General features: G+C 44.2%; 1 protein-coding gene across 1 annotated transcript in view; it reads right to left on the bottom strand.

Annotated features, from left to right (window-relative positions):
* LOC141961087 (ral guanine nucleotide dissociation stimulator-like 1) overlaps positions 1 to 21,297 on the bottom strand; it is a 43,596-nt gene extending 22,299 nt beyond the window's left edge. Inside the window, exons 1-7 of the mRNA XM_074907637.1 lie at positions 21,271 to 21,297; positions 20,165 to 20,275; positions 13,023 to 13,228; positions 10,968 to 11,045; positions 3,552 to 3,736; positions 982 to 1,106; positions 81 to 296 (exon numbers count right to left, since the gene is read on the bottom strand). Coding sequence (XP_074763738.1) covers positions 81 to 296; positions 982 to 1,106; positions 3,552 to 3,736; positions 10,968 to 11,045; positions 13,023 to 13,228; positions 20,165 to 20,275; positions 21,271 to 21,297 — 948 coding nt within the window. The remainder of the gene's footprint in view (positions 1 to 80; positions 297 to 981; positions 1,107 to 3,551; positions 3,737 to 10,967; positions 11,046 to 13,022; positions 13,229 to 20,164; positions 20,276 to 21,270) is intronic.
* Positions 21,298 to 27,401: the final 6,104 nt, after the last annotated feature.

Here is a 27,401-nt window from a genome sequence, read left to right as displayed (position 1 = left end):
ACACCTTCCTCCCCTTCCAACTCCCCCACTCCAAGGCACCCACACGAGAAACATTAAACAGTCTAGAATAAATGCCTTACATGTGCAATATGAATCCATTTCTCAATGATCTTGGCTCTTTGCTGTGATTTGAGCTCCTTGTCCTTCAGGATAGTGCTGACCACACATTTGGTAACGACATTGAACTGTGAGATGGTAGCCCTGATGGTCAGCGCCAGGTGCTTATATTCTTTCTTATTCCGTCGAGACCAGATGCATCCCAAACAGTGGTAGGGCACAACCTTCTTGAAGAGTTCCTAGAGTGAAGCAGAGGTGTCTACGTCAGCAGGGTTCTCCTAAATCTCTACTATCCACAAGAAGAAATGCATGTTTACATGGATCTAAATCTAATATGGCATTAAAAGGTAAATATTTGTTTTCCGTTAGTTTGAAATACACGCTTTGGCAGTATGTACACTTTATTTTTTTTATACATAAAGTGTATATACTTTAATATATATATCTATTGTATATTTGGCAGAAATAGACACTTTATAGGCTTGATGCCCTAAAAGAACTGACAGCTAAACACTCCTGGGAAAACCAAGGGGAAATTCTTTTATATCATGATATTTTGAAGGAGATTGATACAGACAAATCAAATCAGAGCACTGCATTTAAGAGTACCGATACATCTTTAGTATACGTCATAAAAATGTGCTATTTCTCAGGTGTACAAATACTGAGCTTTGCAGAAAAGGCTACACAGTATACATTCACGCTTATTTTAATTTAAAAAAAAAATAATCTTTGGAATGACTGAAGGAAAAAAAGCCCAATGAATGAAGCCAGTTTGGATAACCAAGCAGAGCTGTGTTCTGTGTCCCAACAACAGACCTTTTCTGGAACACTATACTTACATTGACATATCTTTACAAAAAATTTTTAGAAGCCCCACACTATTTACCGCAGCATTTCAAGTAGTACATATACTCTACATACTGCATCCATGTATGTCAACTGTTCTGCCACAAGGTCTGCCTGGAAAAAAGAGAATTCTTCAGGCCTGCTGATGTCCATTTCCTCTTCATCACGTAGGTTACAGAGGGAAGCAACACGGAACCCATCTGTCCAGGATGGAAAACACGACTTGGTAAATTTATACAGCAAACAGTGAATCAAAGAAGATGTTTGTTTATTTTAAACCACCACTCTATATATTATAGCAGAACACACAAAGGGTCCTGCCTGACCTAATAGCCCCGCTGTGCTGCATATTTTGGTGAGAAAGATGATGACCAGAAAATTAAATTGGCAAAGAAAAGGTGGAAGGAAAAGAGAACTGAGCTGTTCAGGGTCTCTTAGCAGAGAAGTGACTTAACCCATTCACTAAACATTCTTCTGAAAGAAGAATGCCCCAACAAAAATTTCTTATTAACATTGCAGAATTTTGTTAATCTACCTTTTAGTATTAATGCGTCTTATAATCTGAAAAACCAAAAATTAACCAAACTGAAAAGGAACAAGACTGCAGTCATATCCCCAAAATACTGCATTAGGAGTGCTCTTATATCCAGATTTCAGCTCCCATGTGGGGAACTAAAAGGAGAGATCAGATTTCTTGGCACCATTTGTGCTTACATAAACTACATTGAAGAGAGTTTATTCCAGCATCCCTCACCTTCCCTCTCTGGGATTTCTGCCCAGAAAAGGGAGAACAGTGAGCACCTACAGCATTCAGCTGAATGCTGCTTCTAAATCTGCCCTGGGCAGCAATGAAGAGGTGAGAGAGGAGAGTTGTCCTCATCAAGGGACCAGATCCAGTGCAGAAGGGAAAGGATTTCACAGATGTTCCCATGTCACCTTTTGGCTCCCACAGGTTGAGAACAAAGCCACATTAAAACACAAAGAAATATGCCCTTGTTTCCCATGGTAGAGGAGGAAGTCAAACAGAAAATCTCTGAAAAGAAATCCTCTTCCTAATCCCTTTTACTGTAAGGTGACAGTAACTCCATGAGAAGGGAGGGAAAAAAAATGGACTTGTTGAAGACTAACACTGAAAGTGCTGAGTTTACTACTAGTGAGATTTCATTAACAAAAACAACCAGTGCATTTCAGAGTGTGTTGTGCAATACTTCATAACCAGTTAAAGCAGAACAGATATTAAAGCGACAAAAGCAGACTGCGATATTTTATCATTGTTTTTCAAAATACTTCAGTTTTCCTTTCTTTGTTCATTAGCAAAACCTAATCATCAGTGTAAATTGCTACAGTTCTGATGTAACAAATTATTAACTAGAGGCTCTATCCAGACTTCCATCCGCACATTCCAACTGCACAATTTATTGACAGAGCTAAACGCAATAAAGGGAGACCTCTGTTCCAGCATTATTTTTCCGTGACTGTTTTGTAACACTGCGCATAATTAAATGGATTTCTACCAAACTGTTACAAGAGTTACACCTTCTTCTCCCTCTTTTTGGCTGTGTAACTCCTCATTTTCCCTTCCGCCTTGAAATTCAGTGAAAATCCTCATCGCAAAGTTGCAACCCTACTCAAAATCTCCCAGTGCCTTTAAAATCAGGTCCTCGAGTGCAACGCAAGAATTTTCCTTTTCTTTTTTCATGCCTTTTTTTTCTCTTTTCTCCTTCACCTTCATAAATGTGTAACCAGTCTTTTCCCTGCTGTCCAAGAAGCTGGAATTCTCTCGTACTCAAGTATCTCATCATCTTCAAATCGCTGATCCGTTTAGGTCCCCCTCAAAGCCCAGCTGCCCTCTTGACTTCACTGACAGCAACCACGTGCCCCTTTTGAATTTGCAGTCTCTGACTCACCTTGATTTGCATTGCTCAAGCAGCAAGAATTGAGGCCAGAAATGGCTTTTTTCTACGTATCTGATACTGCAGTCTAATCTACCGGCATGGCTGATGGCAGCACTGAACGGAGGTCTGATTACGCAAATCAAACTGTAGGATTAGGACCCAAATTTGTAAATTCATAGCACAATATGAATGCTTTGGGACAATAATTATCAGCAAGCCTTGATGCCAGACCACACATTAAGAGTTCTGAAAGAAATCTCAGAAATAAACAAAGATGGAGCTCTGATAAAGTAAGCGACAAGTCTAAAACTCTTCTAACCCCACAGCTCTGTATTTTTCTTTCTGCTGGTTTGGGCTTTTCTCGGTGCATGTGTGTTGAAATGAAAAAAACAGCTAGAGACCTGCTGTGTGTTTTAATTCCATGACACGGGAAGGGCGCTGACAATTAACGACTTAGTTGCTGCAGTAATCTCAAAGTTTTGGCTAAATATTAGACAAGTGCTGGATTTCCCAATCCCAATCCCCACAATAAACAGGCATAGGCACCTACACTATAGGACTATTTCATCCCGCACAGAGCCTGCAGCCTCACAGAGATTTTTTTTTAAAGAAAGAAACAAGAAAAAAGTCCCTGGTGAGCCTCACAATATAATCAATTAGCCTACGAGTTAGTGAAGTGTACTCCACACAAACCCCTGTGTCACCACACAGTCCGGGAGAACAGGAAGGCAGAAGGGAAAGGTAACTTACCGTCCTTTTCCACTTCTTGGTTCTGGAACTTCTCCAAGAGGTTCTGCGCCCTCCTCTCCAGGTCAGAGCCAGGGATATTCTTCTTCAAGTAATCCAACAGCTTCATCAAACATGGGTAGTCAGGCGGCTCTCTGAAATCCTCAGTACACTGATCAAGCCAGGCTCCTAAGATTGATGCTACTTCACTAAGAGCAAATACACAAGAACACACTGGTTGTAAACAGCATGTATTGATGCAACCGCAGGTATCTGTGTCTAATACAACAATAAAAACACAGGCATTCATACCCCACATGAAGGCAGTATGAAGACTTTTTTGAGCAAAGAATTTAATTTTTATACATGGAATCTTATTAAGATATCACTCAGATTTTGCCAGGGACCTCAGTGAAGTTGCTCCTGATTTGCCCTCCCCCAAGTGGATCTGATTATAGTCCCCAAATGAAAACGAATAAAGAATCAAATCCACTTAAGCTATATTGAGACTCTTCTATTAAATTCAGGACATCAAATATTGATAGAATAGAACAGATTATTTCAGTTGGAAGGGACCTACAACGATCATCTAAGTCCGACTGCCTGACCACTTCAGGGCTGACCAAAAGTTACGGCACGTTGTTAAGGGCATTGTCCAAATGCCTCTCAAACACTGACGGCCTTGGGGCATTGACCACCTCTCTGGGAAGCCTGTTCCAGGGTTTGACCACTCTCTCAGTAAAGAAATGCTTCCTAATGCCCAGCCTGAACCTCCCCTGGCACAGCCCTGAACCATTCCCATGCGTCCTGTCCCTGGATCCCAGGGAGAAGAGCTCAGCACCTCCCTCTCCACGTCCCCTCCTCAGGAAGCTGCAGAGAGCCATGAGGTCGCCCCTCAGCCTCCTTTTCTCCAAACCAGACAAGCCCAAGGTCCTCAGCCGCTCCTCACAGGACATGCCTCCAGCCCTGACACCACCTTGGTTGCCCTCCTCTGGACGCATTCAGGGTAGCAGCTTCCCCCGTGGAAGCGCTAAATCAAACGCTTCCTTTGCTGCCCTTCCTCCCATCAGTTGCTGCTGCCAAGTCTAGGGACCAAGCTGAAGCTGCATTGTCCTCCAACCCATACTACTCACGATCTGCTGTCTTAGGAGAAAGACTGAAGGAAACCTTGGCTTCTGTGAAAAAGCCGTCTAAGCCTGAACCTAACCCCCATGAACATACACAGTGAGATTGCCTCATCTGTGAAGATAACACCCTAACCGTGACATGTGCAGCACAGGCAGTGCCCCGTATCGAGCTTGAAGCGCCAAGACAGCTGAACCCAGAAGACAGACTGGCCTTGCTAATCTCAGGATGAAATGCGTTTAACAAAAAAATGTATCAGCAGAACCTTGAGTTTACCCTTAGCTCAAAGACAGGGAGGGTTTGTCAAATTATACCATGCAAAAAGGTTATGCTCGGTTATGCTGGAAGAGGAACGCTTAAGGAGTTAGAGGAGCACTGGATCTTGTTCAGGAAAGTTATCGCACGCCTTCTTAGACACATGTAGCTAAAAAGACACCAACTGCAGAGAACTGCCCATGGACAAGCCTAACAAAGACTGAGAGGGATGAGGGGAAACCAGAGCTGATGCGGTTTCCACCCTGCCTGAAACAGAGGGAAGTGATCTGTTTATCTCCTTTTCCTGGTTTATGTAGGTTTTAACCCACACCCACCTATTGGGACTGGTACATAGATACTCCACAAATGGATGCTTATGGGAAATTCTTTAAATCCTGTCTTTGCAGGGACTTCCCATCATTTCAACTTGATTTTGTAACAAGACGTAAAATTTATGCTATGGTTTTCCAGAGATAACTCACAATGTTGTTGACAAATTTCAACTGAGTGTGAAAAAAACTAAACAAAGTCTGCCAAAATAATCTAATTACTTCAAGTTTTAAGAAAATTCAAGCCTGGATAAAAAAAGTAACTATCAACTTTTCTTTTTTTCTGCTGCATTTTCTGTGAGATCTGTGGTTCGTCACAGCAACGTGCCGGTAGCTCACCATGTCTATATTGGTGCACTACGACCACAGGCCACAGCACATATTACAGGCAGGGAAGACACAGGCAGCATATCAAAAAACGATGTCAAGAGAATTTTGTTCGCATGAGCTGACAGAGGGATTAGGGAAAAGGACTTTTGTGTGCAGTCACATAACATGACCCACTATCCACAGCCACTGCCTCATAATCACCTACTGTGACAGAGTAGGACATAACGTGAAAGGGAAAAGAGTCCCTTGTTCCAGAGTAAAAGGCAAAAGAAACCTCTAACTTTCCTGAGAAAATGAAGTCCTGAAGATTTCCCCCTTGACAAGGAAGCCATCCCTGTATTTCAAACCTCTTCCAGCCAGTAGTCACATAAATGGTGCTAGGAGGATAAGCAAACCCCTTTTTCACCCCTTTAACTGCACTTCAAGACAGCTTTGCTCTTTTTCTTGCAAATTCGGATGACTTCAGAATTTAAATCTCACTCTAAAAGCAACACTGTAAATCACAGGGGCACCAGTGGCAAAGAAACACGCATACACACGCTGCCTGAAACAACCCCAGCTTCGGTCTGCAGACACTGCTGTTATGCACAATGAAATCAGTCACAAGCCATAACCATTTACCACCAGAGGTAAAGCAGGGGAAACAAACACTCCTCCTTTGTTTAATCAACTAACTCTTGGCCTAGATGTGTTCGTCTCATGTTGAATTCTGAGACAATTTCCCTGACAGAAAGATCTCTGCGTTATAGGGCTGGATATCTTACCAGACCGTTGATATGTGGCCTTTACACAAGCCTCTTGAAGCAAGCAAACAGTGCTCTGAAATTTCAAAGGAAGCAACATCTATGCTGCCCACAGCCTCCCCCAGTACCGAATCCTGACTGGGGCTTCCTGTGCAAAATAACAGTGAAGAAACACACTTACGTCCCCAGGACTGGTTTGGATTCAGAGGAATCCTGGCTTACATCCTCTTCACAGCCTGAGGGCTCTGGGTTTCCGCACCTGAAAAAATGAGACGGGTGTTTAGAGGAACTCCGACTGAATAAAAGCAAAATCCTAAATAGCATAATTCATATACAAGTCTCATCAACAACTAAAAAGCTCAAATACGGAATCTAACATTTGGGCAAAACTAAGGAGCTTGAAGATTATGTCACTTAGGAGGAAAAAAGTCCTCAAGAGACAGACAGTTTCTTCCAACCGAATTTGTTCACTTACAGGAAGCAGCCTGCACACAGGAGGAATCAACCAAAACATTTTCCTTGCTCACAGCTCCAAGACCCTTTCTGCCTGTTGGCACTCCATCCTTTCCCAGAGCAATATTCCAGGGCGCAATGAGGCTGCAACACAACCACTTTCTCCAACGCAGCTTCTCTTTCTCTAGTAGTTGCCATTTCTTCCTACTCCAAGAGTGATTTCCCACAAAGTTTGAGGTGACAAGTGCCCACCCGTGCCAAAACTACTGACACAGTTGTCACGAGTGGGAAGGGCCCACGGCACTCTGAAAATTACCACTGGGAAAGAGGAAACCATGGGCACGACTCCAAAAGTGCAAAGCAAAATCTCTCACCTACACAGGCAGCGCACGTGCCTCGAAGGCAGGATTATGCCCTTCATTTTCAACGGCAGTGCCCCCTGTTTCAGACATACAGCTCCGTAACGGAGTTCATGGCTCCTTACAGCCAGCTTTCATGAGTGAAAGCGGACAATTACGCACAGTCCAGAATAAGGCAAGCTGATTTTACGCATTCTGTGCCCAACTAAGGGTAACAGGCACCTGAAATTAATCTGAACAGTCAGAGGAGAGTAAGTGCATCTTTAAGTGCTTGTGCTACAACATCCTCGTAACATCAGATAGAGAACACGTAGCGGGCTGCCAGTTTGTGTCCAGCAGGTTCATGTCAGAACTCTTAACAAAGTCATCCAAAATGTTTCAAAGGACAAAAGGAAGAGGTGGAAGTATCAGTCTAAGGCTTCACACGCAAGAATCCCAGGTCTGTACAGATAGCGTTTGCAATTCAAAGAAAAATTCCATTCAATTCAACTCACTATTTATTTATTCCAACTTTCTCTGTTAAAAATGTGTCTTTTATAAAAGTCAGTAAAATAAATCATACACAAAATATTACTGGCTAAAAGGGACAATCTATATGCACACAGCTATTGGCTCCTCTGATAAATCTGTGCCTCTTTGGCAATTTACAGGCTTAGGAAGCAAGACACTCTCACGACACACTGTCACTTGGCAAGTCAGCTCCTCTTTAAAGTTACTAGCACCCCCACAAACTTGCTGTCCTTTCGTATTTTATTCTTCAAAGATACGAAGAATTACCCATTCAGAAGAATGAATTCCTCAACAGTTTTACATTCTTGGATACATGCACTGTCGATTTGTATTGCTCCCCGTGCTCTATGTCAGAATTAGTACAGACTGAGAGGTAAAGCTCACAGTAGTAAATCTAACTGTACGGCCTGCTCCCCAGGGTGGCTGCTCTTTCCTCGTCTGACTTCTTACCTGGCTGCAAAGTTACTGCACTTGAGCAACCACAGCTATTATCACAATCACAGCAGGACTGGCACTTAGGCATTTCAACATCGCTATTAATTGAGCCACATAACGTCCCTACAAAGCAAGTAGGATCATACCCCTTTCCTGACACAAAAGAAAAGCACAGATGGCTTATCCGTGCCTTGTTCCTTACCTACCTAAGCCGGAGAGCCAAAATTAAAAGCTAGGAGTTCTTACGCTACTCCTCTGTTCTGATTACTATAGGCCAGAACAACTGATTCTGTACATCACGGAGTCATAAGTGCTGCTGCGGGCACGAGGGGTGGTGACTTACAGGTATTGCTGTCAGGGAAAGCGGGGGAAGATGTTCAGGAAAGAAGAAACCGTCTTCTAGAGAAGCAGATCTCATGAGCTCCACTGCCATCAGAAAAACAGCTGAGATGACCAAGTGACAACAGCCCTGGTTTGCAGCAGGTCCTATCCACTTCACCAAACGCTTAGGGCCGCGCTCTGTAGTGAGCTGTGAGAGCTTAGCCCTCCAATGGCCGTATTTTTCACATCTACAGAAACCTTCCCTGATACCTGTTCCAATAACCCCACTTCACAAAACCCTCGTGCAATAACGGTATCCCACACTCCCACTGATATTCCATGAAGGGCCATGCTCTCAGTAAAAACCTCTGACCACAAGCATCCAGTCAGACACACTGATCTGTCAGCTCAAAGAACATCTGTACTCTGTGCTCCCGACAACCAGGCACTTGGCTTTTAAAGTTCAAATCCTCAAAAAGACAGATACAGTGGCTCAGGTCTATCCTGTTAATAGCTGCAAAATGGACAAGCATACCAGGAGGACCTCTCCTTCCTCAAGTTACGAGATCACGAGAGGAGTTCAAATATGAACACAGATTTCACATGTAGACAATGAGCTCCCACAAGGCTCTCAAACGAGGCTGTGCCACAAGCGCACTCAAGCCCTGGCACGGGACTTGCAGGTCTATTCTGAGATACATAAACACACTGAGTGTTCTCCATCTCATAATCAAGCTCCTTTGGGTCCATGACACGGCAGTTGGGGGACTAATCCCAACCTGATTTACCCTGGTGAAACTATTCTCCTCATCCCCAGTACAAATGCTTCATCTGTTTTGCAGGAAGGGTACTGCTGTAGCTCATATTCTGTGCCTGGACTGACTGGGAAAGGGGAAAGTCAAATGGTTTGCCCAAAGCTGGAAGAGACCCTGGAGCTCATTTTCGATGGCAGTGTGGGAACCTGCTGGCTGCCTACTACTGCCTCTACCCATTACAGAACACTGCCTTCTTGGTGCTTGTAATGAATTTTTAACTACCAGCTGTTCTTTGATGAGTTCTCATGGCAAAATGGGAGGAAAAGACTGATAGCTCTCTGTCACAGCAGCCAGGAAAAAAATCAGAGAATTGAGCTCCCATGTTGAGTCTCATGGGGCAAGAGGAACAGCCCAAATCAGTAGAGCTTCTAGCTTGCTGTCCTTGCTAAGTGCTAAAAAAAAAAAAATAAACTAACAACCGATAACATGTGTTTCTAACTAAAGCCTCGGAGAGTCCTGTGTCATTTACAGACATTAATTAAGCTCTACATCTCTTCTTGTCAGAGACAGCTACTGAAATGCTCACAGCCAAGGAGCTTTTACCAATTTATCTCTGGTGGTTAAGCAAAACAGTTGCTGCATGAGTGACGGAAGGCAAAGCGACCTCACTGTCCAACCAATCCATTCAGACAACGGAGGACAGGAAGGTGTTCAGTATGTTAACGACACATTTCTGGACTGGGGATGTTTGAACCCTTTTAAGCCAGACTCAAAACCCCCCTAATCCCAACACACAAGCCATCAGAAAAGCATGGAGGTAAGCAGTGGGAAGACCACGCTCGGTATTGTAGAACAGAACTGAATCGACAGTCTGCCTGAATCTCAGGAATTAAAACAGTGCAGCGTATTTCTCAGTCTTGATTGGACTGTGTGACATGTGGACATGACAGAAGAGTTCCACATTTTTCTTCCACCTCAAAACAAAAGGAAGCTAAAGGCTTCTTCTTCAGTTACGCCTTGAGAAGTCAGTGCACTGATAAAAAAAACTAAGGTCTTCTTAACTGGTGGAAGCTGAGACATTCATAGAAAAACAATCCTCAGTAACGCTGACAAGAATAGAGCATCTTCATACTGTAATCAAATATAACGTTGCAGCTACTCTTCACTGCCACAATGCATGCAAACCACAGATCACACCGCTGTCAAAGAACAAATGCTGAAGACCTAAGGCACATTTTACACTCGACGTCTACAGATAAAATCCACGTTCATATGGTGCTAGGAGGATAAGCAAACCCCTTTTTCACCCCTTTAACTGCACTTCAAGACAGCTTTGCTCTTTTTCTTGCAAATTTGCATGACTTCAGAATTTAAATCTCACTCTAAAAGCAACACTGTAAATCACAGGGGCACCAGTGGCAAAGAAACACGCATACACACGCTGCCTGAAACAACCCCAGCTTCGGTCTGCAGACACTGCTGTTATGCACAATGAAATCAGTCACAAGCCATAACCATTTACCACCAGAGGTAAAGCAGGGGAAACAAACACTCCTCCTTTGTTTAATCAACTAACTCTTGGCCTAGATGTGTTCGTCTCATGTTGAATTCTGAGACAATTTCCCTGACAGAAAGATCTCTGCGTTATAGGGCTGGATATCTTACCAGACCGTTGATATGTGGCCTTTACACAAGCCTCTTGAAGCAAGCCAACAGTGCTCTGAAATTTCAAAGGAAGCAACATCTATGCTGCCCACAGCCTCCCCCAGTACCGAATCCTGACTGGGGCTTCCTGTGCAAAATAACAGTGAAGAAACACACTTACGTCCCCAGGACTGGTTTGGATTCAGAGGAATCCTGGCTTACATCCTCTTCACAGCCTGAGGGCTCTGGGTTTCCGCACCTGAAAAAATGAGACGGGTGTTTAGAGGAACTCCGACTGAATAAAAGCAAAATCCTAAATAGCATAATTCATATACAAGTCTCATCAACAACTAAAAAGCTCAAATACGGAATCTAACATTTGGGCAAAACTAAGGAGCTTGAAGATTATGTCACTTAGGAGGAAAAAAGTCCTCAAGAGACAGACAGTTTCTTCCAACCGAATTTGTTCACTTACAGGAAGCAGCCTGCACACAGGAGGAATCAACCAAAACATTTTCCTTGCTCACAGCTCCAAGACCCTTTCTGCCTGTTGGCACTCCATCCTTTCCCAGAGCAATATTCCAGGGCGCAATGAGGCTGCAACACAACCACTTTCTCCAACGCAGCTTCTCTTTCTCTAGTAGTTGCCATTTCTTCCTACTCCAAGAGTGATTTCCCACAAAGTTTTCGAGGTGACAAGTGCCCACTCGTGCCAAAACTACTGACACAGTTGTCACGAGTGGGAAGGGCCCACGGCACTCTGAAAATTACCACTGGGAAAGAGGAAACCATGGGCACGACTCCAAAAGTGCAAAGCAAAATCTCTCACCTACACAGGCAGCGCACGTGCCTCGAAGGCAGGATTATGCCCTTCATTTTCAACGGCAGTGCCCCCTGTTTCAGACATACAGCTCCGTAACGGAGTTCATGGCTCCTTACAGCCAGCTTTCATGACTGAAAGCGGACAATTACGCACAGTCCAGAATAAGGCAAGCTGATTTTACGCATTCTGTGCCCAACTAAGGGTAACAGGCACCTGAAATTAATCTGAACAGTCAGAGGAGAGTAAGTGCATCTTTAAGTGCTTGTGCTACAACATCCTCGTAACATCAGATAGAGAACACGTAGCGGGCTGCCAGTTTGTGTCCAGCAGGTTCATGTCAGAACTCTTAACAAAGTCACCCAAAATGTTTCAAAGGACAAAAGGAAGAGGTGGAAGTATCAGTCTAAGGCTTCACACGCAAGAATCCCAGGTCTGTACAGATAGCATTTGCAATTCAAAGAAAAATTCCATTCAATTCAACTCACTATTTATTTATTCCAACTTTCTCTGTTAAAAATGTGTCTTTTATAAAAGTCAGTAAAATAAATCATACACAAAATATTACTGGCTAAAAGGGACAATCTATATGCACACAGCTATTGGCTCCTCTGATAAATCTGTGCCTCTTTGGCAATTTACAGGCTTAGGAAGCAAGACACTCTCACGACACACTGTCACTTGGCAAGTCAGCTCCTCTTTAAAGTAAATATAATCTACACAAACTTGATTGGGAAAATGCAATAAATATTCTCCTCCCAAAAGAAGATCACCTCCGATCTAATCATGTCCCATTTAGAATTCAGTGTGAGAAAACTAATCTTGTGGGTTCTAAGCATTTGTACAGATACAGCAGATGTGATTTAACAGTCTTACCCTAAGCTATTCTTAGAACATCATCCAGTTCTTCTGATGTCTGCAAATACTTATGACTGCATGTTCACGTCAAGTACTAGAAGGGGACAGTGAATTCTTTCTTATGTTTGTACAATCCCTGTCTCAAATCAGCAGCCCCCAAACAGGAGAGTGTAGGTCCAAAAATATCAGTATCCAGAAAAACATACTAATCTATTCTAGGTATGACTTTGCAGCCCATGCATTCTTTTTTTTTTTTTGAGGGGTGGGTAGAGGGAAGCTGTACTAATTTTCTTGCGTTGGTCCTAGTTTGGATCCTTAGCAGTCAGACACGGCACACTTTTGCTGCCTGATGACTACGCTTTAATGACAGCTGGGATGTGGGCAGCACGCATTTACACATTTTATCTTTATGCTGAAATTCTGAATTTTGCAGGACTCTTGACATCTGTCCATCGGGTTATTAAGTCCATGTCCTCTAAAAGTAATGGAAGAAATTGCTGAGCACATCCCCCTATCATGTAAATGATGGCTCAGTTCCCATTGTATACTGGCTCTTACCTCTCAAGAATTTCCAGTACTTCCTTAGTAGAAGCAAAGGCACGGTATGTAGACAGAAATATACTGGTGTAGGTGAAATCACTGTCTCCAAAAGCTGTCAGAAGATTCTTCACAAGTCTGTCCAGAGTCCCAGCTTTTATTGTCCGGATTTTGCATGTTTCGTACTGGCTGACAGTACGTTCTGGAGGGAACTCGTCCCCTCCAGCCTACAAAGTTGAAACAAAACAATCACAAAAATCAGACAGAAGCCAGATCCCTGACACAGCTTTCACAATGAAACAAAGATTAAATTCCATCCTCCACATCAATACTCCATCTTTAGTTACTACGTGATTTTGTCACTTTTGGCTAAATGAACACCAAATGCCGTATCAAATAGCAGAGGTTTTCAGTAAGTTTATCTTGAAGATAACTTCTACGCTCCACACAATCTTTTACAGTCCAACTGCTATTAAGTTAGCTTATGATCCCAACATATATTATCATCTAAAAGAAAATCCATCACACCACAAATAATATTATTACTGGGAGGAACAATAGTGGTAACTCAGTGCCCCATTAACTTCTGAATAAACATGAAAACTGACCACAACTTTGGCATCAGCACTTGTGATTCCCTTTCTGAAAATACCAACTTTGGGTTGCCACACAGAACCCAAGGTCATGAACACATCTGGATGTGAAACATTTCATGATACTTTTGCAAGGAGGGTGCCAACATCATCTTGCAAACTTACCATTAGAACATTTCCATTTTCTCTTACAGTTTTCATTTGGCACAAGATTTGTCAACAAATTTAGGGTTTGGTGTTGGGGGGAGGGGCTTAGACAGCATTTGGTTTTCATGCTTACAGACTGGTTTAAGTCTGAAATAACTAGAAACATTCCCTTCAATTCTGCCATTATTTAGAGGATGGTTCAGAAAATTATTTTTGTGACTACTTTAAATACTGATTTGTTAAGTATGTGGGATAAAAACTTTAAAATGAGATTATAAATAAAATACATCAACAAGAGCAATCAAACAGAAGATTTCCCTCTACCTCTTGAGTTGACTGTCTCTGGGAAGGAATGTTCAGATCACTAACCTAAGAAAGGCCGAGCTACAGAGGCAGCATGGGGAGGTGTACAGTTCTCTTTCTGTTGCTGCTGTTTAATGGGGACCAAACTGACTGATGGACTGCATCCTCAGCTTGAGGAAAACATGCTGTGACACACCTGCTCTTTTACCTCAGTCACAGTTACATGACGTGCATAATCACATATCACCAGCACTAATGGAACTCCAGTAACAAAAAAGTAATTTTCCTTGAGAGAAAGAAATGGCTTGAGCCCATTCGAGTGTCCGCAGCCATGAGTGAAATGAAAAATCCTGTCAAAAATCCCCAGACATCACTATGATTTATGTAAATAAACTATTGGAAGATCATCTGAACGAATGAAATACCTTTTTGAAGTAGTTACTTTTATTCACTTCCACTGAGTTTACAAAGTCAAATCCTAGCTAGGATTAATGGCATTATGCAAAGGAGAAATCAAGCCGTCATGAAATATTTCAAGGGGGGGGAGGGAATCTTAAATCTTTTTAGGTTAGATTAGATATATCAGTAGAAGAATGCTACAGGAAACAAACTTGCACTGGACATGAACACACAACACTCTAGTACTTAGTCTTTGCATCATCAACTCTCCTGCAACCTCAGGATAAAAACTAAGGAGTTCAACCATTTTCATCGCAGCATTATTCCGCTGCAGATTTCCTCCTTACATACTCACCCACAGCATGCCTTCAGCTGGGACTGCTGTGATGGTTCTCTTCGGAATCACAGCCTCCCCTCCTAGTAAGAGCTTCTGCTGTATCATGAGATCACGCAGTAACAGCATATCATTAGGTCACATTTCACAGCCTTACAGTAACGGTTTATAATTTAACAGCTCTTCTGAGTTTGGAATATCGAGTCGGTTATTTGTACAGACTGAGAGGCTCCCCTAAGTAACGAGACAATCCACATTCTGAGTTTCTCCATGGTTCCTTGACGTGTCTCAAATTCATCCTGACCAACCACCACCAGGACTGAATATGAAGTTCATGGACAGCTTGACCAGACGTTTTGCTCCAGAAACTGCCTGCTAAGGTATGAGTTAGAAACAACAAGGCTAACAATATTCCAACATTAACACAACACCTTGGGACTAGACTGAGGACATGAAGACAGCATGTTAATGACTTACAGTCACTACCAACTCTGGCTTGGTATATTGACAAAAGCACAAAGAAAAAAGTTAACCTATTCATAAAATAATTAGGAACGGATCACCCATCCACTTCATATTTACATCACGACCTTCCATTGCTTTTGAATTATTTATAATAGACACCCTTTTTTGTTTTAAACAAGACAGAGGTCTTTAATATTAGTCTAAAGCCCTGCTACTCTGGCACGAGGACATCTCATTTCCCAGCTTAACAAGGTCCAACAAATCTTACTGTTACATTAAAATACAACCTCCTGTATTAAAAAACAAAAACAAAACCCCAAAACCAAACAAATAGACCAGACAGGAAAAGAAAAATCAGGAATAACAGCAGTATCCCACAGTGTTCTGGACTTTCTAACAAGAAGTGGGCCCAGGCACAGATTTTTGGCAGAAAAGTGCCTCTGTGTCTGTAGGAAGGCCTGGAAGAGCCAGGATCATCTTGCACCATCAAGACACAAAGACCTGTCAACAGCCTGTAAAGAGTATAGACGCAGTAGGTAAGCAGAGGCCCTAGGAGACTTGCAGCCACATCTCAACTGCAAAATGGCACCATTTCACCTTGAGTTTAAGCCACTGAAAGAACCCATTCCCAGAGGCCCTTTTCTGTCCACCTGCTGCAGCCAAGTGGGCTGGGAAAGTGGTCCAGCCAAAACAGAGCCCTTTATTTCACCTCCTAGGCTCAGGTTTAACCCGCACAAGTTCACCCCACGGCTGCAGAAACACACAGGCTGATGCAAGGAACACAAGCTTGGGTGCAAGCTGTAAGAATTTCTGGAAGCACTGTGGGTTTACATCTGCTCAAACAGACTGGTAACTTGGGCTTGTGTCATGAACCCATTCATACCTTTTATAAACAGACAAGGCAACACACAGTACTACTGCACCAAACCCCACTGTTACCCCAAACGCAACCCCACAGGGAATGAGTGAAATTACACCAGAATAACTTGAAAAACTTTGTTCCGTGGATCTCATGGCTGATATAAAGGTGTATAATTTGTTATACACCTGACTTAAAGGTATATATAGAATTATATATGGCATCACCATTACAGAAACACTCTAAGAATACTGTTTGTTATTGGTGCTATACATCGCCCGCCTCCATTCAAATTTTCCCTAAGCAAAACTTGCTCAGGAGAAAAAAAACCACTACATTTTCTTGCTGACTTTTCATCGTACAATTAAAATAGACTTTTGACAATAACCACTTATACAATGCAACCACTTTCAAACAGGGAAGAACGCCTGCACCACCGTATTTAACTATTAATTTTCTATCCAGCAGATTGTCCAAACCATGATGTACTGATTTACGGCCATATTCTACTCAGCGTGTGTAAAGGCGTCTCATCCACTAATGTGAATGTGTACCAAACAAGGGCTGAATCTGCTCCCAAGTATGATACACGCACAAATTTCTCTGCTAATTGCAACACTGCAACTTCCCCAAGATATCATACTGGGAGAAAGTTAAAAAAAAAAAAAAACAAAAAACAAACCCCACACCAAAAACCAAAGCAAACCAAAAAAACAACACCAAACCCTGAAAATCTAAACCTGAGTTTGTCAGCAAAACATTAAACTGCTAGAAATCATTTTAAGAGACTTGTAGGGATTGTTCGTGTTTATATTATTTCACATATTAAAGCTGCAGCAGCAGCTCTTCTTCAACAGGTACTTAAAAATATTTTATCATCCCTAATTTTTTTCAGTGATTTCAAGATTCAAGATGGGCAGATTTTCAAACAGTTTAAGCCCACAGCTTTTTTAAATCAGAGCAGTTATCTTCATGAGATCACTGTCTCCTACCCACCTAAATCACACCTTCCCCACACCAAATACAGGCACCGCTGCTGTTCTCCAGCCATACAACAGCATTTCTGACTTGATCGATGAATTAAAACTTCTTGCTGCTTGACTATCATTTCTTACACCAGTTCCTTGGTAGTTTGGGGATGGACACTACCAGATGCCCAGCATGGGCACATTAAGCTCTTGGAAACAAAGCTTGAAGACATGAAAAAGCCCCACGCGCCATCATTACCATCAACCTCTAGGTTGACCTTTGTCATCCTTATAGAAAACAGGTAAAAATTCATTTGGTTTTTTGGGTTATATATAGATTAATTTTAATTCCTATCTCGTTCTCTCTAGGAAGCAGACTTATTCTTTTGTTGTTCTCATATGGCTGACAAAACGTGATCTGTTTGTGTTCACTTCCTTTGTGAGGCTTGACTTCACCAACTCTTAGTTTAACTCTTAGATACAGCTTTCTCTGCTGACAAGAGCTTTTCTCTATTTCTCAAAGTCTAACTCCTAAAAAAAAAAAAAAGAATCTTTCTTAGATCATTATTCATGCGCCCTGGTCTGAAAGGTTTTTTCCCTTATTCAAACTAGAAGTCAAGGTAGTGTTTGCAGTTTGGTCTCTCCAACTTCCAAGCTCATACATTCAACTATCTGAACTTCCTACCTTACTTGACTTCACCAAACACATTCCACAGTTTCCAAGTGTGCCACTGTAAAGCTAAGCATCTCACAGACCTACTCTACTTACCTTTCTACAGAACTTAAGGCAAATCGCACTGACACAGCATCACCTCATACTGGATGAAAGAACTGGCCGGCACTAGTATCTACTGCCTTGGTACAATTCTGGCCAGTTGCTGAGAACATTCCTCTAACCAGGTAGCCTTAAACTACCCCCTCACTTGCCTCTTTGCTATTTACATGGTCAATCATTTTCTTCCTGCCTTACTGTCTTACCCCATTCCTTCTTTTCTCTTTCCACTAACGTAAGGCCCATTCTGCTAGCCCCTAGCTGTGGTTCATCTTCAGTGTATGCATCCACTGGCATACAGCACAAACACAACCACCAGGCCAAGCATCTTCAAGAGAAAGGCCTTTTTTCCATCCCTCCTATCTTCAACTGTGTCTGCTCCACAGTCGAGCAGTTTCAGTATTTCAATTCAATCTCGTTCCACACCTGCAGTCCCAGCTCCTCAAATTCTCCAGCCCTTGTTCCTCCTTGCAAAGGAACCCTTGAACAATTCTCATTTCTATCATTTGACAAATGCAGAAGTTTCTTTCCCGTGGTCATCCTCTAATCCTTTCATTTGTCCAGTGGATCCCATCCACATCATACACATTCTCTTGTCCCATTTGCCCTCCACAGTCCCATCCCTCAGCTAATCAAAATCTCTTTCAGTCTCTCGCCTCTTAAACATTCCCCCCATCTCTCCACTTCCTTCTCTACCTGCTGCTTTTTCCTTTCTCTGTCAACTAACTGTTTACTTTTCAGTTTACTATTTACATAAAACCACTGACTGGAGTTCACCTCTTCCGATGCCATTCATACTCTGTCAGCATACTGCTCCTGGCAACAGAAATTCAGGTGTTTAGCAGCTCGTCTACTTTTACAGCCACTGCTCTACTGTTCTTATCTGCTTCTGGCTAAGCTACGATTCAGCTTGTCCTTGGTTCATTTCATGGGTACCTGGCTGTCAGTTCAAGACCAACAAACACCACAGAACTCTAAATTTTTCACCCGTCTTTTCTGCTTTGCTGTCTTTGCTTCATGGACAATAGCACCATCCGGTTCAACACACAGGTGCCAGCCTCCCTACAGGCTGCCTTTACATCCTCGGGAGTAAGCTGAACCTCATACAACCTTCTCTTTCTAGCCACGTCATTCAAATTCCTTGCTACTCCTCTTAAAACTTTTATTCCAGTTACCAATATGCCTTTTTCTCTAGCCTGATCTATTTACAGGAGCTCGTAAATACTTTCTAATATTTTCTCCTGGGAAAAACAGGAGGCAGAGGCGGGAAATCTGCCACTCGAAGGAAGCAGATTTGAAATTATCTGTTCTGACTGGAACTCTATGTACTTCTTGGAAACATAGGAAGGGGAGCTTCTAAGCACTATCTCTATGCAGGACAGAATTTGCTTATCTTTCTTGACTGTGGATTCAGCACCGCTGCATTGCTGTATGTCATGGAACTTCACAAGAACACGATTTGATATAAATCTCAGGGCAGTTTTAAAAGTCTTTAAAATATCAGTCTGGATACTACATCAAACCAAGTTCTTACATCATTGCCTCTGATCCTGAAGAAAATATAGAAACATAACAAAATAATACAAAAGCTAGAGCCAGCTCCTGAAGATCTGGCTCAAACTGCCACAGCTGCACTGATTCCAATGAAGTGAGGACATTTTCTATCAGCTGGGGACTTGGCCTGACAGAGGTGAAGCACTGGGCAGCATGCCAAATTGAGTGCGTGTGCATTTCAGCTCAATCTACTTACCACTAAAGCCTTCATGCTTTAAAATGTACCTTTGACAAACAGTACAGAGCTGTAATTCCTGCAGACATGCAGACAAGTAATTTCTAACCTAGCTGAGAAAGCACTACAAAAATAAGACCCAAACCTATATTCACTTAACTTCTCAGGAAGTTTCCGCTAACTTCCGACAGATCTTCATTAGTCAAAATACTATGACTACTAATTTGGGAGACCTGAGAAAGGTTCCTAGCAGCAGAAACAAGCCATAGCCCAGTCTGAAACAACTGCTAAATGTTCAGCTTCTCAGGCCATAAGCTAAGATCCTTACTCCTGCACTAAGTATCATCCGACCCCGACCCCTCGCCACAACTGGTCAAAGCTTGTCTGCATGACAAGAAAAGAGTCAACACAAGGAGAGAGTTATTTCAGATGACCCAGGCAGTCAACTTCACTGTTTTGGGTTTTTTCAACAGTGAGAGCAGTCAGTGCTAAAAGTTACTATCATTAACGATTCGTGTGGAATTCAGCTCCCTGGAGCAGGCTCCAAAGCCCATGAGCAGCCTTCCAAAACGCCACCGCGCCAGCTTTACTTACGCCTATCCAGTTTGCTCCTTCCTTGGCAGCGTGCTGAACCTGCACTCGTTTCAGGGTGACATGGAAAATGGCTCCCTCTTCCACCTCTTCACCCACATCCTGAATTGCACTCTGCCAGGGAAAGGAGAAAGGGGGAAAAAAAAAAAACAAAACAAAACAAAAAAAAAAAGAGAGAAAGAAAAAGAACATTTTCACTCCTCTGCTAACCGCACTCTACCCCAGGTGCTGTACTGCTTCACGCAGACCTGAGGGCAGAAGATGGGCTGCACAAAGTAAATACAACAATCAAAGCAATACGGGATACTTTCAGATTGAGGATATATTCTGGAGATATTCTTGGCAAACTGTCCTCTCCTGTGGTATCAAGATACCTTGACTTCCCATTCAACTGTTTTTCCTAGACTAGCACATACTTTAAATAGTTGTATAAAGTCTTTTCTAAGGAAACAGTTTGGGTTTGATTAGCAGTCTTCTCTTCCCTCCCCTCCCCCCCTTTCCAAAGCAATTAATCTCTTTGGCCTTTCATTTATGGAAGGAATTGCACTTTTTAAAACTGCAGAATTACTTAGGCAGGCAGCCTTTAAATGCTTGTTAGCTTCGAAGTTTAAAATACACCAACCTTTTATTTCTTTTGACAGGACGGATCCAAAGAGCCGGTGGTTTGCTTTTCAAAACCTATTATTCCAAGCTACGAAAAACTTTACGGAGTCGAGGCTTTAAAACTCACAAACACTAGAAAGCGGGTTAAAAAAAATAACAATGATAACAGAAAAAGAAGTAGCGCAACGTCCTCCAAACTCGAAGCGAACAGGTGCTGCAATGACTCCTCGTTTCCCAGCTGATTACCCGGACAAAAGCGCAGGCAGAGCCCCCGCGTCCCCGCTTCTCCCGGGGGTGGGGGACTCCCCCCCTCCGGAGCACCCTCCCGGCCCCAGGCGCGGGCTCACGGTTCCTGGGGAAGGCAGCATCGCTCCGAGCGGCGACGAGCAGGGAGGCGGCAGCGCGCTGCGGCTCCGGCGAGGCTGCGGGGAGCGGCGCGCCCGGGCCACCCCGCCGGCACCGGCACCCCGCGGGCAGGGCAAGGGGGGGACGGGACGCCCGGTTACCCTTTTCGCTTTCCACAGCAATTTCATTCTCGGCGCCTCGACGGGGCACGCCGCCGCCGCCGCTCCGCCCTGTCAGCGGCCGCCGCGGGCCGGGCCGGGCCGGGCCGAGCCGTGCGGCCCCTCGGCTCCGCGGCGCGGGAGGCGGGAGGGCGGGCGGCCGCGCCAGGCCCCGCCTCGGCCCGGCCCCGGCCCCGCCGAGGGGCTTCCTGTTTACCGCCGGCCGACAAGTTGCGGCGGACTCAGTCGTGCCTGCCCGGCGCCGCGCCGGGAGCGGCCGCGGGGCTGCCGCTCGCCGGGGCTCCGCCGCCCGGAGCGGGGCGTTCACCCGCCCCCAGCTCCCTGGAAGAGGGACGAGGTGCGGCGCGTCCCGCTCGGCTTCCAGCGGGGACGGGGCCGGCGGGCAGCGCCTCCTTCCCGCCGCCGCCCGGGTGCAGCCGCACCGGCAGCGCCCGGTGCCCCCGGGCGGCCGGGGCAGGTGCCCAGCGCGCAGGGCCGGGCCGGGCCGCCTGGGGGGCTCCCTGCCCGCTCCTGACGGGGTTGGAACTGTTCTAGCACTTAGAAAGGCAAACGGACAGAAGGGGGATTGTAGGGCAAGCTCAAGCTGGACAAGCTTACTTCCCCAAGCTTGAAAGGAAGGAAGTCAGAGGCTGTAGGGAACCCCAGCCCTGCTGCGAGCGGCGGTACTCCAGGTTGTCGCGGCCCTGCTCTGCGCTCGCCCACCGGGCAATTCAGGTGGCTCAGACAGGGGCAGAGCAAGGGCCTTCCTCCTCCTCCTCCTCCTGCCCACCCCAGGCAGGCCGTGCCAGGGCAGGCAGCCCCCACCGTGCTGGCTGGGGGGCAGCCGCGGCCCCCCGCGGCTCTCCGCAACCCTGTGGCCGTCGGCAGAAAACCTCCTCCCCCTGCCAGGGAGAAGCGAGAGCGGGGACAGGGGATGTGCAGATGCGCAGCGGCAGGTAAGAAACCCGTGGTAAACAGCGGAGCCACGAGGAGCAAGGAGCGGAGACGTGGGCTCTGCAGGTCGAGATGCGGAGGGGCACGGGGCAGCGCTCCTGGCTTGCGGAGATAAGGGGATGGGAAACTGGAGGCCTGGGGAGAGTATTCCTACCCCTTCGACCTGTGCAGCTGGCCCTGGGAAACAAACCCCGACGCTCTTCACCTGTCTCGCCGCAAGAGAATGGCTCTTCCTAAGCCAAGGAGAAAAGCTTCTCATACTGAGTCTCTGTAATCAGTAGATTATCATCTTTCCCCCTTACCTCTTTACATAGACTAAACCCACAATATCCTTATTTTTTTTCTGTGGGAGCCCCTTGCTCACACACAAGCCCCTCTGAACCATGACCCTCCTCTTACGCAAGCACTAGCTGCAGACATCAGCATGCTAACACAAGGATCTCAAACCACCTTAAAAACACTGACTTAAGTTGCCTATTGAGCTGTCTTTAGTTACCTGGATTTTTGGACTTACAAAGGGAAGCAGAGAGGAGTTGAATGCACCAATTACTGTGCAAGTCAATGAAAGCAAGTAAGACCTGAACCAGAAAGCTCAGATCTCCTGAACCTCAGCACTAACAGCCAGTATATTCACGTATTTACACACAAGTGTTACTGGCAAGTCTCTCAGGAGCAGTGCTGGTTCGGAGAGACTGTTATCACTTGCAGCTGTTAACGTGAGGCAGCACAGGAAAGCAAGGAACATTATTTTAAGCTACGAAACCAAGATTGCATTGTGTTGTCACGGTTGAAGTGATCAGATGATTTGCCAGGCGGAGCATTGAGTTTATTTGTTTAACACCAAAGTGATCCAGAATATGCTGAGGCAGATACAAGCTTCAATAATCTGACCAGAAACCCCCAACCCAATATGTCTGTGTTTCGTAGAAACCTTCAGTATTTACTTGATTGAAATCTTAATCTAGTTATTTTGTTTACTTATCCCTTAAATTAGTTTACATGAGTAAGCTTCTAGAAGCTGTTTCCGTTAACTCGTTTAGCTGCAAGAGGAAAACTGCAAGATGGCCAGGGCAATACACAGTGCAACTTAGTCTGACAAATTAATTTCATCTTTCTTTAGCCCCTACCTAGGATGCTAGTTCAGAAAAGCACGTAAGCAGTAGCTTTACTTCAGCATGAGCCTAAACCATTCACATCAAAGCAACTAAATTCTTAAGATTCTTTGATGAACTGGAGCCTAGACCCTGGAATCAGAATGAGTTGCAGGCTCAAACCTCCCCGGGACTGAGTCTTGTCCCCACAAGAATTCCGTCAGACGTTGCATTGCGTAGAGCCCTGCAGTCACATTTGCAACAGATTTTCAGTGCAAAAGTGTTTATCCGAATCCTCTGCCAATTCTAATATTTGCAGTTTTCTAGTTCCTTGGAAGTCTGGATTCTGTTGCTAACGGTCTCACTTGGGAGAGGGATAGGTGTAGGCTGGGGTGGTTTGCTCATCAAAGCAGCTGCCAGGGGATGGGATAGTGTTTTCCAACATAGTGTGCCTCTTTCTTATGCCGCAGTATTTGCTTGCTTTCCAGCTAACCAAAGAGGTCAATTCAAATATACTCCCTCTTTCAACGGACCTTGTCCATATTTAGATCCTCAGATGTCATAGCTACAACAGTGTTGTTACACGGAATACAAGAAATTTCTCTCAGACTGGTAGAACCTGTCAAAGTGAATGGAACATGCTGTACTGACTACAAATTTAACAGAAGGACCCAACTCCTGTTATTAACTTTTACCAAAACATGCGTGTCTGTGTATGTGTACATAACATGTATGTGTTTATTTGATCTTTGAGAGAGAAAGGATTGGGCTCAGTCTAGGCTCCTAAAAATCTGATTTCTATCCAGATACTGATTATTTCATACTGAAAAGGAGGAAAAGCGTATGTAATGTTTAACTTCCCTTTAGTTGCATTCTAAGACCATTATGTAGTGTTCAACCCCTTATGTAGACCAAGAGACAGGATCAGAATGCACAGGAGAACATGAAGACAAAGCAGGCTCTGATTAGTCTAAAAGATGTTCTGTAAAGATTTCGAGGACTGAGAACAGCATGAAAAAGCATGAGAACAGTCTGCAACTCGGTTTAGTGGAACTTCTGGTTTGCTGGTTTAACAGACTTTAATCACAAACTCGATCTACACCAATGAGCCACACTCGTGGTTAACTTTGTGTTAAATATTTGGTTCTTTCCCAATCATGTTCACATGCGATAGCTACATTCCTGCCATAATCAAGGTCTGTGCCTGCCCTTTCTACTGAATCAGAATTGTTCCTCTAAATACATCTGAGCACGTATTCCCTCCCCCTTGCACCAAGAAGGAAATGCAAATCCACTTGTGAAATGCAACCTTACACTTCTCACAGTGAAATGTTATATAAGAAGATCCTTTGAGGTCTGGAAAGTTCTCAAACGGCAGATCATTGACCACTTAAGCCCAATGAGAACTTGCTGACTGTCCACAGAGAAATAAGTTAGTCACAGAGTGATGATTTTTCCTTGTTTTCAACTGTTGCTACAGCTGGCATGCAGACACTTTCATGAGCAGATAAAGCAAAAGACCTATAAACCAGCTGGAAATAAAGAACAGCTAGTCCTGCTGCCTCTTCTAGGGGCCTAGCGGAAGGAGAAGAGGAAACAGAAGCCAGCGGTACCCAAATAAGGGAAATATTTGGGAGAGCAAAGGAAAAGGACAAAGTAACCAGGCGATGTAAGAATCGTCCCAGACAGCTTCTCTATGAGAGAAGGGCATCGCGCAGCCTAAAAGGAAAGAAGCCAGGTACCAGAGCGCTGCATGCGAATTAGCCTTACTGGGAAGGGCTGCTCAGTGGGAGACAGGAAAGGAAAACACACAACTGCCTCCTTACTTTTTTTCCAAAAAAGGGAGAACGCTCCTTGCATTACAGAAACCATAAGTTAGGCCGTGGTTTCAAGATGTTCCTTTCAATGGCAGTACCAGCTCAAGCAGTTTCCACTGTCTGGTGCTTGATTGTGCCAGGGGCTAGACCTGTTTGCATGTTGGAAATGCTAGACATTTCCTAGTAACCCTGGCTTTGCATTAAGTGTTTTTACAATATTACATAGTTTTCTTTTTTTCTGTTTTGGGGTTTCTGTTTAAGAAGCAGTGGCTACCACCTCAAGGGCACTACCTGTACATGTGCAACTGTTAACTGGAAGAGAGGATTCCACGAGACAGGCTGTCTGTTCATCCTGTAGAAAATAGGAGAATCTATCGTATAGAATAAAGCCTGTCCAAAGAGACGCCCCCTGCAGTGGATGATGCATTAGAAGGGCATGCTTACAAAAGGAAATAAATACTGTTTCTATTCATACTATCTCATTAATTATTATTTGTCTGGTTTCTTTATAACCACATCTAGTTCCCGCTTTCTGTTTATGGCATATGCCCTCAATTTGATAGCTAACAGGTGCTGCAGACTACAGTTCTTGAGATTGAAACTATTAAAAAAATCACGCACAGGTGAGCCACAAAAGCTACAGAATTTAAGCAGACTATAGAAATGCAAACACGTATCGGTTTTATATTGTGATTTACTGGCTGCGGACTCTGGCCTGTAGCTTGGCTGCAGAGAGCTCTTTGCCACAGTTACTGTATGAGAACCACCTGGTAGTACTCCTTTACATTGTGCACGCCTGAGTTCCTGCTTTCCACTCAATTACACAGTTAGTTTGTCAGAGTGCTTTAGACCCGCTTAACATTCAGCGTGCTGCAATCTCGGTAAAGGACTCAAGGTCCTTTACAGCACAAAGCACCTCACAGGCACTTACCTCATGCAGTCTGTTCCATCAGCACAGGGGCAATACGTTTACGTGCTGCGTGCTGATGTGGAGGGTAACAGAGGGGAGGCAGGTCCTCCATGTTCCTCTTTTGGAAATAAATTAACTTGGAGATTTATATTCTTTAGATGAATGAGTGCCCTGTCAGTACATGTCAGCCAGTAAGAAAAATTGTTGGGATCAAAAATTAAATTTGAATTTCAAACCGCTAACTAATCAAAGCACAAGCAATGTTACATTATACACTGTATGTCTGATCTTCCACTGTCTGCAACCTTTGCGATCCTTATTCCTGTGCAAAAAAGGAAAAAACGTGTTCCCCGCTCGCTCTGAACAGCGTTGAAAGATGTGACAATGCAGTAGCAGCTCAGTAAAGAACCAGATAACCAAGTTCATCATAACCTGTCTTGGCTGACACTAGAACTAAATAGGTGCCTTTGAGTAACTGGAAGTATTAACCAGCTTCATTGTAAAATGCCAGAGGAAATGCAACAGAGCTCCCATACAAAAAAAAACCCAACAGATTACTGATTCATAAGGCTGCATAATTAGCAATGCTAATTCAAAAAATTATGTACTTAAGGAAGCAGATCCAGCCTTCCCTTGACCTCTCATTTCAGATGTGATTGCAGTTAGATAGGCATGCACTGTTTCACAAACTGTGCAGTCCAAGAGGAGATGGCATGCTTTTGTATAATCTCAGATCTAGGGGGCATATCTCCTTCAGGAACAGCAAGTCCTTGGCCTGCCGTTTGTTAAGACTTCAAAGCAATGCTGCTTGCAAAACCGTGGTCACATCACTGGTAAACTGCACCGCCTGCAACGTCATACGGAGAAACAACAGCGTGTTTTACTCCCTGTCCCCTGAGCCTTTTCACTCAAGAGGAGGGTAAGTAGTGCCAGCGTACCTCAGGGTCTGCTCTTATACCTGCCCCCTACTCAGTCTGCAGAAACCTCTCTTGGTTCTTTGGAAACAACCTGGAGGAGCAGAGACGGCGGGTCCTAGGAACTGGAGTCTCAGTCGCACATATCGCAAAACACCCAGAAACTTTTCTTAGGCCTTAAGCGCTTTACCAGCTCCTCTGTTCTTTTTCCAGCCACACGTGTCCCTGCTGCTTCAAAGCAGTATCTTTCTCTAGTTTCGTGCTCTATAGCTACTCAGGTGTTTGCAGCAAATCCTCTTGGCTGCCCCCTTCACAAGCTTTGAAGGAAGAAACAAAACCCTGAAGTGCATGCTGAGTACGTGGTTTTCTAAGGCTTGTAACTCAGTCAAATCAAAGCCATATTAACAAAGGGAAAGTTGCCTATGCTGTTGAGATCGTTCCGTTTGTA

The sequence above is a fragment of the Athene noctua genome, chromosome 5 (assembly GCF_965140245.1).
Source record: "Athene noctua chromosome 5, bAthNoc1.hap1.1, whole genome shotgun sequence".
NCBI lineage: Eukaryota > Metazoa > Chordata > Aves > Strigiformes > Strigidae > Athene > Athene noctua.
The sequence above is the reverse complement of the archived record's forward strand: the minus strand, read 5'-3'. Positions and strand labels throughout refer to the sequence as shown.